Genomic DNA, 13,724 nt, shown 5'->3' with positions numbered 1-13,724 from the left:
GGCTTTTCAAAATAAAAGGGTGGGCCGAATCAAGTGTTGATTTAGGGACCTTCACGAGATCTTTTCTACATTTTTGCGTGGATGAGAATGAATGCATTTGCTATTCATTAACAGATTTCAATCTTTTATTTTATCATTTATTACTATTTCATTTGATCTTTTATCTCTTCTTCACTTTTTAAGCGGCCTATATTTCATTCAGTCCATTCATAGGGGCAATTATTTTATATTTAACCCTTTCATAACAATATGATTTAAAAAAATATATATTTCCAGTCTTTAAGTTGTAAAACATGTCTTGCATGTTAACTTGACTTCAACTCAGGGGTAGGGAACCTATGGCTCGGGAGCCACATGTGGCTCTTAAGATGGGTGCATATGGCGGCTAGCTAAAATATGGAAAGCAGTGGTGAGAGAGCCCAGTCATTGCCCCCTGGAGGTCACGTTGATATTTATTACCGATTGCACAACATAAACAGACATTTTTTTGAATCTACCCGGCGTGGGGGAACTTGAGCAGCATCGCCTGGCCGGCCCCCAAACGCAATTTGGCGGGATTGACGTAGGCGCCCACCTCCGGGACGCCCCCGGTGGCCACCAGCACCTCGGCCAGCGGCGGCAGCGCCTCGGGGGGCCCCAGGGGCCCGTCTTCCTCCGCCCCCCAATTGAAAGCGGCCAGGAAGCGTGCGTTGCGGTCCCACGAGCGCACGAAGGCCAGCGACGTGGACGAGTTGGCCACCAGGTCCATGTCGCCGAAGAGGAGCGAGCGCTCTTTGGCGCGGAGTTCGCTCAAGCGCCCCACCAGCTCACGAGAAGCAGCGCGGCGCTCCCAGGCGTCCTGACAAAAAAGGCAGTTTTAAATACAGATTTTTTCTCCAAAAACATATTTAGAAACAAATACGTCTAATTTTTCAGAATTATTATTATTGTTCTTTATATTTTCCCCTTTTTCTGGCTGTATTTTAAAATGTAATTAATCCCATTTCAACTTCTTGTTTTTAATTTCAATTCTTATCTCTCTGTTTACCTTCAAGGTGCCGTTAAGCTCCTCCCCCTCCTCCTCAGGAGAGTCCCATATCATTTTAGGAAACTTGGTGTCCTTCACATTCCACAAAAAAACAAAAAAAAAACATCAACACTTGAGTGTACATTAGCACCCTCGTGTGGCGCCACCAGGAATCGCACTTACATCGTCCGTCAGCCCGATCTCGTCGCCGTACTCCAGCACGGGCGTCCCGGGCAGCGTGAAGAGCAACACCTGGTAAAGCGCCACCCAATCGGCTCCCACCAGCGAGGCCAGGTGACCTCGGGCCCGCCCCCCCACGTTCCAGGCCAGCCGCAGCGGCCCCTGGGCGGCGTACAAGTCCAGGATGGATCGGACCCGCCTCTCCGCGTCGCCGTCCAGGAGGACGTCGGACGTCAGGAGGTCGGCGCCGGTGGAGGCCAGGGCGCCGGAGACGCCCGCCGCCGACTCGCGCTCGCTCACGACCATCAGGAGTCTGCGGGGAGGCCACAAAAAGAAGATTAACAGGAAGTGACCCGTGAGTGCCCCAAAATCAACAGGAAGTGACTCTGAAATGCCCCCAAACCTCTTGGTGGGGCGCTCGTTGGTCCCGTTCCCCACGATGGTCCGGATGTCGTCCCAGACGGACGGCGCGGCGGCCACCACCTGCTCGGTGTCGGCAAACTGGACGCCGTCCACTCCCTCGATGAACCAGAAGACTAACGCGTACTGAGGAGAAAGACGATTTTAGCAGGACCGGGATGCGGGAGCGGGGGTAGCGGGACCCCCGTTGACCACCCTCACCTTCAGTTTCTCGGCCACCGCCGTCACGCTGGCGTTGGAGTACCAGGAAGCGCTGGAGCCAAGGTAGTTCGGAGTCAGGTCCAAAACCACAGACATACCTGTGTACATCACATAGGACCAATATGAAATGGGAAAAATACGCACAGAAAATGACCCAAAATGTACAGAAAATGACCCAAATCAACAGGAAATGACACAAGTGACCCAGAAATGACGCTAAATGCTCACCTTTCCTGTGCGCCACCAGGAGGAGGTCCTTGAACTGCTCCAGACTTCCCACCTCGGGATCGATGGCCTGAAAATTGAGCGCCGCCGCGTCGTCGGGCGGGGCCACGTGCACCGGCCCCACGACCAAACCCTTAAACTTCATCCGGTTCAAGGCGTCCAGCTTTTGCCGCACACCTGCCACACGCAACAACAATAACTTTTCCTGTGAAACTTTCTGAGGTGACAGTTTCTTCCCGTCGCCAAAATCGGGCCTCTTGGGAAAACGGTCGGCCATTTTGGATGTGTCAGATAGCGCTCAATTACCCGCAATGTCTCCAGACTGGGTGAAAGCCTGCACGCTGGGGACGCGGTAGAGCGCCCCCTGGTTCCACCAGTAACTGACGGGCAGTTCTCGGCAGCGGGGTGCCCGCACGATGAGGAGTGCGGCACCCCCCAGCATGCCGAACCAACCCAACCAGAAGAAAATCAGCAAAGCCCAGCGAGTGCGCACCCACCTGCCACAACAACAAAAAGAATCAATAAAATGACAATATTCAACAACTAAAATTCCATCCCAAAAAACATGCATGCTAATGCTAGGCCTTTAGTTCAAAAATCATTTTGTAAAATCTAAAAATATATTTAAAAAAAGCTAAAATAATGTTAAACCAGGTCATATCATATTCCATTGTAAAGCTCCAACCATGGTTATCACACCCTCAATTGGACGCCATGAGTAAAAAGGATGCACGGACCCGGGTGTGCCTGCCACTCGCATCAGCTCCTCCTTGTTGAGCCCCGTGAACTTCTCATCCTCGTCGTATTCCAGCTTGACCTTTACGTAGCCGTTCTTCTCCGACAAGGGGGATGCGGGTCGGTCGCCTCCATCGGCCATGGGCTGCTTCTCCTCCTCCTCCTCTTCCTTCTCCTTCTTCTCCTGATTCTCATCCAGGACCACCTCGCTGACATCGGCCTCCGTCGCATCAGCATCCGCCGTCGCCGCCTCGTCGCCACGAGCTACGGCCTGCTCGGGTGGAGCATCGTGATTCTCCATGTTGACCTGGTCCGGTTTGGGATTCTGATCGTCCCGGTTGTCCATGGTGCACACCGGAAACGCTTGGTGAAGGAATGAAAGGGGGACAATGGTTGTGTCCGTTGCTCGCTCACCCAGACCGGCTACGGCTCAGACAGACATGATGCGTTTAGGTCTGCCGGAAATTTGAAAATCGTTCCATCACTAGCGACGACTTCATTTTAGTTACTTTCAGTTTTCTTGAATTTGACACCGCGTATCTACTTGTGATTTGCTTAATCACTGCCATTGACGGCGAAGAGGTTAAAATGGGAGAGGTTCGCAGTAGGTTCATACATTAACATTTATTTTCCATACTATACAGTGACTATTGTTTGTGACGACATCTTTAATCAAACTTTTCTTGAATTTGACACTTCATCTACTTGTGATTCACTTACTAACTACCATTGACGACGAGAGACACCAAATTGGGAGGAGCTCGCACTTAGATAATGAATGAACATTCATATTTACATAGTACACTGAAGGCATCAATGAATAGGCTTGAGAAAATTATTTTTTTCTACTCATCACACACACAAGACACTTAGTATTATACGTAATTGAGTATGATGACTAGAATAAAGTACTGCAACTGACAAGCAATAAATCTAACAAATTTAAACACAATAATGTTCGTCGTTACGTAAACGCACGTCTTTGCGTGCCTTTATGGCGTCATAGCCCGGCTTACTTAGCCCTGGAGCTACCATTGGCTGGTCTCGTGAGGCTGGCAACTATCACAGCCAATCGCGGATTTGATTAGCGGTTACACCCCGCCTGTTAATTCACTCGCCGTGGTGCGTTTGCAACAGGCGGTAGCTCGGAGAAACCACTACTTTCGAAATAAAATGTGAATTTGTGTCACGACACTCGACAGTTCGATTCCACTCATGGAAAGTCGTGTTTTATTGGCAAAAAGTCTTGTGCACACTTGAACTAAAGCTGAATTCCCCCCGTCAAAGCGTCGTTACTTTCATCAAAGCTACGTTTGCGCGTCACTCAACGGAAGCCGAACTTGACCACGGGGGACATTTCCCAGCTTTGTTCCGTTCCGTGAAGTAGCATAAAACTTGGTCAACAAGCCGCCAGTGAGCCCGCTCAACCCGGCCGGGACAGTTGCTTGTTTGGCGTGGCGGATTATCTGGCGTCGCCGTCCAGAGGGACATAACCGAACATTCCCCATTTGAAAGGAGCCCGAAGTGGTAAGTTCGACACCGCCGAATTTCTTCCGGGCTCGCTCGACTAGCCCTCCTCAAACAAGAGCGGAGAGGAGAGAGTTGGCCTCCACGCGGCCGCCCAGTTGTCGCTTCTTAAACAAAAGAAGCGCCGAAAAGCACCCTAAAAAGCCCGCCACGGGGGCCCGGGTCTAGACGACAAGAGTGTGGCGGCTCTTTTTAATCACTTCCCCTCTGGTTTGTTTCCAGAGCGGCCCCCCGAGATGCCGCTTCTCCACAGGAAAGCTTTCGTCCGACAGGAGCCCCCGGACGACCTGCGTCCCGACGAGGAGGTCTTCCTCTGTCGTATTACGCACGAAATCTTCCGTACCTACGAGTAAGTTTCCCTCCAGGCTACCTTTACTGACGTCATCCTACGCCGACGCCATCGTCGCCCCAACTCGGCGATGCAATGTGACGTCACGAGACGCCGGTCTTACTCGCTAGCTTTCGAATAAACTTCCTCAAAAAGTGGCAAAATACATTCTTAGAAGTAGTGTCTTGTTAACTGTATTCTGGGTCTTAGTTTGAAATGGACACACTTTGAGTCAGGCGTGTTTTTAAACCGAGTTAGCTTTTTAGCTGTCACTTATAAGCTACTAATAGCCTCTACCTGCTAACAGGCCGAGGGTGGTCGAATTAGTTACGTGATAGGATGTATATCACGATATATGGAATACAAATAGAACAAAAATTGGAACTCTATGAAACGTTTTTATTTTGCCTAATTTTAATTCAAAACATGTTCAATACATGTACTGCTGTATTCAACTTTCATCTAATTTCATTGGCTGTCTTTGATGGCGAGTGACGTATACTAAACAACCGTTCATTGGGTGACGTCATTCTCCAAATTGATCTCCAAGTGATAAACTCATTGTCGAGATGCAATATCCATCAAAGAAAACAAAGATTGTATATCCACCAAACCTAAACCATTTTATTTTAGAAGGATAATGTTGAACTACTTTTAAACTGTTTTTAAGAAATACTTATATCACAATATTTCAAAATAAAACGTTTTCAACACTTTTTTCAAAGATAAAACCAAGAAACATACTGCATTTTATGTTTAAATGTCTATGTATTTAAAAAGCGGGTCAAAATGTGTCTTAGATGGAAAACCAAAATGAGTTGACTGCTTTGACTTTGAAAAAGAAAAGTAATTCTATTTGAAATAGCTTGCAAATGACACCATTTCTCTCTCCTCCCGAAAGTGAATTCTTCGAAAGGACCATCCTGTGCAACAGCCTGGTGTGGAGCTGCGTTTTGACGGGTCGAGCCGGCCTGACTTACCTGGAGGCGGCGGAGAGCGAGCGGCGAGCCAGGCAGAACCTCCGCGACTTTCCCGCCGCGCTGATCAGACCCCTCCTTCACCTGGCGGCGCTGTGTCGCCGCGGCCGCCTCAGCGAGCTGTGCGAGGACGTCCACGCCTTCACCAAGGAGCGCTTCTTCCCCGGAGAGACGGTAGATGTCAGCAAATGCAACGGGACCAGGTACAAACTCCACTGAAAATACCCCAAAATCCACTGGAAAATACCTTTGATAAAAACGAATCAAACGTGTGTATTTTAGGTACCTTTGCGAAATCCTGGAAGTCCACTCGTCGCATTCCAGCGCCAAAGGCCCGTCGGAGAAGGTCAACGGACAAAAGTCCACGGACGGCGACACCATCGTCATCAGCGACAGTGACGAAGAAGCCGCCGCCTTCCAGAGTCCCGCCAGGTACAAATTCCACCAAAACTGGGTCGAATGTCACTAAATATCCTTACAAATCTGCCTTAAAACAGCAAAAAGAGGAAGAAAAAGCCACTGAGTCCGTCCGCGTTCAAGTACGAGGTGAAATCCATCAAAGACGTGCCCGGCCAGCCGTTTATCGCCAGGGCCAATCAGATCAGGTGAGACGTTTTGTCCCTTCGTCACCCGGCGACCAATCGACTTTGACGTACCGCCGTTCAGCCGTAGGAAAAACGCCCTGTCGCGCGAACGCCTCAAGCTGCTCCTCAAGCAACACTGCGAGCCGATCCATGGCGTCATTCGGCTTAAGGTGAGAAGCTTTCACTGAAAATGTGTGATTGGTCGTCTATCGAGAGACTGGTTTGTGATGTGATTTCCCGTTTCCACGGCAGGAATCGAGCGTGGCTAAATACCGGCTGGCCGAGCACAACTTTTCCCAATTTTTCCCCGATGAGCCTCCGCAATTCCCCTGCAGTGTCAAGTTGGAGGCGCGAGGAGGGCAGGGGGCACAGGTCGGCATCACAATTTTATCACAATAGACAATTATCATAACGTTTTTTTTCTTCTCTTCATGTCCATCAAATTTTGCATCACGACATGACACATTTCTCATTAGACGAGACATTTCCAGTTATGTGACTAATTTCTCTTACTGGAAATTTCTCATTCATAACGTGACAAATTTCTCATGAGCCAAGAAATTTCCTGTCATAAAACGACAAATGTATACATCACATTCCAAAATAATTCACGTCACCACGAATTTGCATCAAAGTAACACATTTTGTGTCATCATCTGACAAATTAAACGCCAGAAATTTGGCGTTAACCCATCACATCATGTCAAAATTGTCATCATAAGGACAAACTTGAGACACCTCGACACGTTTTGTAAAATATGACAAAATTGGCATCATAGAGTGGCAAATGTCTACATCATAAAGCATCATATTTTGTATCACACCGCGACTATTTACGACATATTTCATGTCAAAAACTTTTTAAATGTAATGTAATTTGAAAATTGCGTCTCTTTGTGACACAATTCAAGTTTATTTTGAAAAATTAAGCATTTTAACGTGACAAAACATTATTTTTTTACCTCAAGTCAAGCACATCTCACCTAATGGCGGCCGAGGAGAAACTGAAGCTCCTGCAGCAGAAAGAAGAAATGGCGGCCAAGTCGCGAGTGAAAAGCAAGGAAGGCTTTCAGGAGGCCAAAGAAAAGTCCAAAGAGGAGCAAAGGAGGCGTTTTGAGGAGGAGAAGCAAAAGAGGAGGGAGGAGAAGGAGCGCAAAAAGCAGGAGAAAGACTTGGTCAGTTCAAATCATATTTAAAAACATTGCTTTCTCTCATTTATATTTTTAATTCCGTATTTTTGGTGCTAAATATGTATTTAACAGTTTGGTAAATACTGGTGTAGTATTTAACAGCTCTCTAATAGGATTTGATTACGAATTTGCGATGAGAAACAACGCCCTCGTGTGGCCAAGAATGATTATTACACCCCGTATTACAACTCCCCTCTGGTGGATGCGAGTGGAAGTGGTCATTTCCAACAAATATTTAAATGGGTTTTGAATCAATAGTATAGTCATGTAATACCATTTTGTCATATATTGAAGAGTATTATTTTATTTTAAATACATTTTACAACCCGCTTTTCTTGCAGGAGCGCGAAAAACTGAAGGAAGAGAAAAAGAAATATGCAGAGAGGCTGAAACTGTGGAACAAGCCCAGAGAGGACATGGAGTGCGAAGACCTGAAGGAGCTGCCCACCCCCACTCCCGTCAGGACCCGGCTCCCGCCCGAGCTTTTCGGAGACGCCATGATGGTGCTGGAGTTCCTGCGGGCCTTCGGGGAGGACTTTGGACTCAAGGACGAGTTCCCGGAAGGAGTCTCCCTGGGTAAGATGGCTGCCGGACTCCAAACTCGGGCCTGAGATTGATGTGGGGGGGCCTTTTTCAGAGGTTCTGGAGGAGGCCCTGGTGGGATCGGATCCGGATGGGCCTCTGTGCGAGATGCTCTTTTTCTTCATCACCGCCATCTTTCAGGCGTTGGACGAAGAGCAAGAGGAAGTCAACACGGACGCTCCGGAAGGTCAGCCGCCAAAAATCACATTTGTTGGTAACTATTGATGAAAGAATAACTTTAAAATTGTCCGCCATGTAAATGTCTACTGGAATGTATAGATAAGACAAGACAAACGGCAAAAAGGGCCTTTTTGTCGGCCATGTTGGTAGGGGCAACGCTCCCATCGAAGCTAATGCGATGACAGCATATCGGAGGCAATTTCCTAACCAAATGCTCCATTTTTAATTATTATCATTTCACCGGCAGAAGCGTCGGAAGCCCCGGACGAGGACGCCGGCGAGCGCGCCGACTGCGGCGAGGGCGCCGCGCCGTCGTCGGCCGCCGCCGCCTGGTCTCAGCTCCACCTGGGCTGCAGTCTCCAGGAAGTGGACCTGGACAGCTGCACGCTGTCGGAAATCCTGCGCCTGCACATCCTGGCCTCCGCCGGCGACTGCGCCCACGCCAACCCCAAATTCCGCCGCCTGGCGCCCACCGACGACCCCTGCGTGGAGCTCTGCTCGGCCCGACCGGCCCTCGTCAGGAGGCTGGCGTGCACCGCCGTCTACGATTTGACGCCGGGTGAGTGAGTGGCGTTTGACCGGGGTTTGCTAATATGCTAACCACTTTTCCACCGTACCGCCTACTTTTGCCTAGTATTTAGCGGTTGAAGGAATGGACTAGAATATTTTTTCTAGTCAACTGGTATTAATAATGGTGTGCTGGGATCGAACCCCCGGCCTGACAACTGCGAGCCGGGCGTGCGAAACACTAGTCCACCGAACCGCCTGAATTAAATTGCTCACACGGAATTTTTGTATCGGATAGGTGAGAAGCTGAGCATCGTCCAGGCCTTGGCGGGCAAACTCCTGACCTTGGCGTCCAGCCGAGACCTGATCGAGGACTGCTTGGAGGACCAGCGGGCCGCCCGCCAGGAACTCCGGGAGATCCGGGCCGAGCAACACAGGAGGGAACGCGAGGAGGCGGCGTACAGGTAACATGGGGGTCGACGCCATCCGGCCGCCCGTCCATTTCCCCATCACTAACGCGTGTTGCCTTCAGGGTCCGTCTTCGCAAAGAAGAACGTCTGAAGGAGCAGGAGCGTCGACTCAAAATGAAAGAGGGGGAATCCAAGGATGGCCAGATCATCCAAGGTGAGGCCGGAAGATGACGTATGGACGCCGGAAAGTAACGCAAAGTTCTCTCAGACGAAGCCAAAGAATCTGCAACGACCGACGGCGCCCCCAAAGACCCCGCGGGGCCCCTGGCCACTCTGACCGTGGCGGACTTGGAAGAAGAGCAGGAGAAGGTCAGCTGTCCACCGAAAAACTCTTTAAAAACTTTAAACCCTGACATCTTTTGGAAAAGGACCCACAAAATGTGAAAAATTGAATCCAATCTGATTTAAACTCCTCCCTCCCCCACCCCACACAGGTGCGCCTCCTCCTGGGGCGCATCCAGAAGGCGGCGTCGTGCACCAGCCTTCACCCTCTGGGCCGGGACCGCCTCTACCGCCGCTACTGGCTCCTCCCCTCGGCCTCGGCGCTCTTGGTGGAAGAGGACGTCTTTGGCCTGACGGAGGACATGCTTAGGCCCCGCCCCAAAGCCGTCCGGGACGGCGCCGACGTCGACGAAGATGACGACGATGTCCAGGAGGAGCCGGCGGAAGGATGGTGGGTGGAAGGAGACACACGCCCCTTCTCTAAATCCGGCTGGCTCCGCCTTCAACTTCTTTTTCGTTCCCACAGCGTGGGCTCGAGTCCGGCTCCGCCCCAATCCGGTGCCCCGCCCCTGGATCGTCCCAACCAGTGGTTCTTCTACAGCTCGGTGGAGGAATTGGACCAGCTCCTGGACGCGCTGAACCCGCGAGGACACCGTGAAAGCGGCCTGAAGGAGGCGCTGTTGCAGGAGCGTGAACGTCTGCAGGAGGTTTTGCAGGCCTGTCATTGGAGCAAGTACACCTGCACAGGTTAGCATTTGCTAATTATTTTTTTAAATTGACATCTTTTTACTAGCGAGTTTTTTCATCTTCTGCGGTTTTGGATTGTGTCCAGACGATCCAGAATCTTCCCGTTCGGTCCCAGAACGCACGGCGACGGCCCGTGTCCTCATGGAGGTCCGACTGCGAGACCTCCTGCTGGACCTGGAGGACCGCATCCACCAGGGAACTCTGGGAACGCTCAAGGTACGCCAGCGTTTGACCCTCTTTCACGTCGTGTGAGTAACTAGGTCGCCTGTTGATGATGTCACAGGTGGCAGAGAGACGGGCGTGGCGTTCCGCCCTGGAGGCGGGCAACTACCAGCTCCTGATGCCAGCTGCAGACTCGGGAGACCAATCGCTGCCCGTCAGGAGTCTGGCCCGGGCGCTGAGCCAGGTCGAGCACGGAATCGAAAGACGCTTCCTCAAATCTCCACTAGGTACCATTTTTGCCCCTCTTGTATAGTTTGCCAGTTTGAGGGTGCGCTTTATAGTTGTGAAAGAACAGTCATTGAATAATAGCTAACCTGCTATGCTACATTGCTCTGTGCAGTGGAGGAGGAGTCTAAAAAAGAGAGCAAGATGAAAAAGAGCAAGAAGAAGGATGAAGACCAGGCCAGTGACGGTAGGTCGCTTGACTTTGGCTCCGCTCCCTCTCGCGTCTTTTAAATAATATTTTTCCTCACAAACTTGAGTCTTGAAAAATTTGAATTTGTCTTATATTACAAACAATACGGTCATTTTTTAAAATTGTTTTTCTTCCAGACGGCAGTGACAGCGCGTCCAAGCTCGTGTTGGAACGCTGGCGAGAATCTCTTCTTTCGTCTTCCAGCCTGTCTCAGGTGGGTCCCGCTCGCTTAAGCCCCGCCCTCCAAAGGCAATCACCCAATCCCCCCTCCCCCACCGGCAGGTTTTCGTCCACCTGTCCATCCTGGAGAGAAGCGTCCAATGGTCTCGCTCCATCCTGAACGCCCGTTGCCGCCTGTGCCGGCGAAAAGGCGACGCCGACAGCATGCTGCTGTGTGACCTCTGCGACCGCGGACACCACACCCACTGCCTCAGGCCACGCCTTAAGGTGAGCCACCCCGTGGGAGGTGCCTATTGGACGTTCCCGAACCGCCCCCCCTCTTCGCGCCCCCTCAGAGCATCCCGGAAGGCGACTGGTTCTGTCCGGACTGTCGGCCCAAGACCAAGTCCAGGCGCCTCCCGTCCCGCCAACGTTCGTCCACGGACGAGGAAGACGAGGACGAGAGCGAGGACGAAGAGGAAAGCACCCAGGAAGAAGAGGACGAGGATGAAGAAGAGTCGGAGGAGGAGGAGGAGGAGGAAGAACGAGTGGTCGCCAGGTAGAGCCGACAAAGCCGCAATGAGAATTCAAGCTCCCGAAACTGACTTTTTTTTTTCTTCTTCTTCTCTCAGCTCTTCCAAGAAGAGCCAGCCGGCGCCCCCTAAAGGCAAGAGTCAGCAGGCCACGCCCAAGAACGTCGCCACGACCAATGGGAAAAGCGCAAACAAGTAGGTACCGCTGACGTCCCGTCATGTTCTGCTTACCAAACTACTAAATATGCATTTTGTATCAAATGTCTTTTATTTTGAAAGCAAAGTAACACACCCACTTGACCAGGGCTTCTCTCTCTCGCAGGTCGTCGGGCAAGAAGAGCAACAATCCGCCGCCGTCGTCCGCCAAGAGCGAGGAGAGCCCCCAGAACTGCGGCAGCGGCGTCAAGAGGACGGCGTCCCGAAAGGTCAAGCCAGTCCTCACTCCACCTCCCCCGTCCTCGGGCGCCAACCGCCGCTCGTCCGGGAGGAACCGAGGCGTCCACCAGCTGTCGGCGTTGGAGCTCCTGGTGGTGGAGCTGGTCCGCCACGACGACAGTTGGCTCTTCATGAAGCTGGTGACGCGAACGCAGGTCGGCGCCGTCGCCATTTTCGGGGGAAGTCAAGGCGCCCCCCCGTCTCTAAAACACGACGACGCTTTGCAGGTGCCCGATTACTATGACATCATCAGCCAACCCATCGCTCTCAGCACCATCAGGGAGAAGGTCAACAACTGCCAGTACCTCAACACAGGTAAGGGAAATCCCACACTTTGACTCCTCCCACTTTGACTCCATTGGATGTCTGTCATTGTCAATGACATCATTTATGGTATGTATACAAATTTGGGGCATGGATATTGGGGCAAAAAAAGGTTTAAAATGTTACTGGGTAACAGGCCGCCATTTTGTCAATCACAGTTACGTTGTGTGGTCTTTCCACCCGACAGACGATTTCATCTCAGACGTGGAGTTGATGTTCTCCAACTGCTTCCTGTACAACGCTCGCCACACCAACGAAGCCAAGGCCGGTTTGCGCCTGCAGCAGTTCTTCCGCACCCAGCTCAAAAAATTGGGCCTATCAGATGGCGGCGGCGGCATGGAGACCCCGCCCACCAAGCGACTTCGTCACTGAGACAAAAAAAAGGGACGCCGACGCCATTTCTTCTTCCAAAATGCTGATGTTCAGGGCCCCGCCTTCCTGTGGTGCTTCACTTCCTGTTGAATCTTTTTTTGTTTTGTTCTTTTTTATTTTTAATATTAATTTTTTTTGCACTGACACCAAGCACACATTCGCGCCTTTAGTGTTTCTCAGGGACAAGTGCAAAAAAAAAGAAAAGTCACAAGTTAATAATAACAATAGTGTTGCACCGATGCTATCTTTTGCTACTGCTACTTTTCGATACCGAATTTTGTTAGATTATTTTTAAAAATTAAAAAAAACACTGCAATCTTAAGTCATCGCTATCATGGCTTGGGAAGACATTGTTGCCGTCCTTCCCACTTTCCAATGGCTAGGACGGCGACTCAACTCATGTTAGCAGAATAAGAAAATGCCTTTTGGTGGCCATGTTGGTACAGGTGATGTAGTCCATGCACTCCCATTCAAAACAAGTCAATGATTTATTTTGTCACTGTCACAAAGTGGCTGACAGATGTCCAAATGATTCTAAATGCGTAAATGACAATACCATCTTTCTCTCCTCGGGGTGGCCATGTTGGAAGTGGCAAAGAGTGAATAGAAAAATAACCAGTTTATTCACTGCCGACCTTCCCAATTTAATAGTCTTTGACTAACTCATGATAGCATTAATTCAAGTGAGCTTGGTAAAGTTTATTTAAAAATTAAATAGATGCAACAGTTTTGGTATTGGCCAAGTATCGGTATCATTAGCTAAAAACTGGTATTATTGCAACTTTAGCTAGCTACCAAACAAATCATTCCCATTTCCTAGCTTTTTTTTAAATGGAGAAGTCACACTAACAAGCTAGCAGTAACATTTTCAATTGAAAACAAATGCTGGAATTTCTTTTTTTCTTCCTTTCGTACCCTGAAAATGTTCCGAGTTAAAACCTAATTATTGTTTTCAAAAGCATTCTGAAATGGCGACGTTGTGGACTTCTGTGAGTTTTCCGGTTGCAAATCAAAGTTTTGTGTTATTATTTATTTATGACTGATCGACGAGCCGGCATCACCGCCATTTATCCCAGCCCTTATGTTGTGAAAATAAAAGATTTTATTAAAAAAAGAAAACTTTTGCTTTGTTTTCAACTAACTTCCATTCCATTGGCTTCCCTTTTTCCCCAAATTGTTTTGT

The 13,724-nt window shown here is 49.9% G+C and overlaps 2 protein-coding genes across 2 annotated transcripts; one reads left to right on the top strand and one right to left on the bottom strand.

Annotated features, from left to right (window-relative positions):
* Positions 1–434: 434 nt before the first annotated feature.
* Positions 435–3,668, bottom strand: LOC144206204 (amino acid transporter heavy chain SLC3A2-like). Its single transcript, XM_077731013.1, has 8 exons — positions 2,770–3,668; positions 2,339–2,529; positions 2,036–2,209; positions 1,808–1,905; positions 1,590–1,732; positions 1,190–1,499; positions 1,028–1,099; positions 435–838 (listed from the first exon to the last, which is right to left on the bottom strand). Exons 1-8 carry the CDS (start codon positions 3,111–3,113, stop codon positions 494–496), a joined length of 1,677 nt encoding a protein of 558 aa, XP_077587139.1. The 5' UTR covers positions 3,114–3,668; the 3' UTR covers positions 435–493.
* On the top strand, positions 1,046–13,665 carry baz1a (bromodomain adjacent to zinc finger domain, 1A). The gene is made up of 26 exons (XM_077731012.1): positions 1,046–4,294; positions 4,517–4,643; positions 5,524–5,802; positions 5,882–6,031; positions 6,097–6,204; positions 6,266–6,353; positions 6,436–6,555; positions 7,152–7,358; positions 7,715–7,949; positions 8,011–8,142; positions 8,383–8,694; positions 8,941–9,106; positions 9,175–9,266; positions 9,321–9,421; positions 9,547–9,785; positions 9,861–10,081; positions 10,167–10,297; positions 10,365–10,530; positions 10,644–10,715; positions 10,856–10,932; positions 11,001–11,165; positions 11,234–11,436; positions 11,510–11,605; positions 11,733–12,000; positions 12,073–12,160; positions 12,357–13,665. Exons 2-26 carry the CDS (start codon positions 4,531–4,533, stop codon positions 12,539–12,541), a joined length of 4,014 nt encoding a protein of 1,337 aa, XP_077587138.1. The 5' UTR covers positions 1,046–4,294; positions 4,517–4,530; the 3' UTR covers positions 12,542–13,665.
* The last annotated feature ends 59 nt before the right edge of the window (positions 13,666–13,724 follow it).

Source organism: Stigmatopora nigra, chromosome 13, assembly GCF_051989575.1.
Source record: "Stigmatopora nigra isolate UIUO_SnigA chromosome 13, RoL_Snig_1.1, whole genome shotgun sequence".
Classification (NCBI taxonomy): Eukaryota; Metazoa; Chordata; class Actinopteri; order Syngnathiformes; family Syngnathidae; genus Stigmatopora; species Stigmatopora nigra.
The sequence above is the reverse complement of the archived record's forward strand: the minus strand, read 5'-3'. Positions and strand labels throughout refer to the sequence as shown.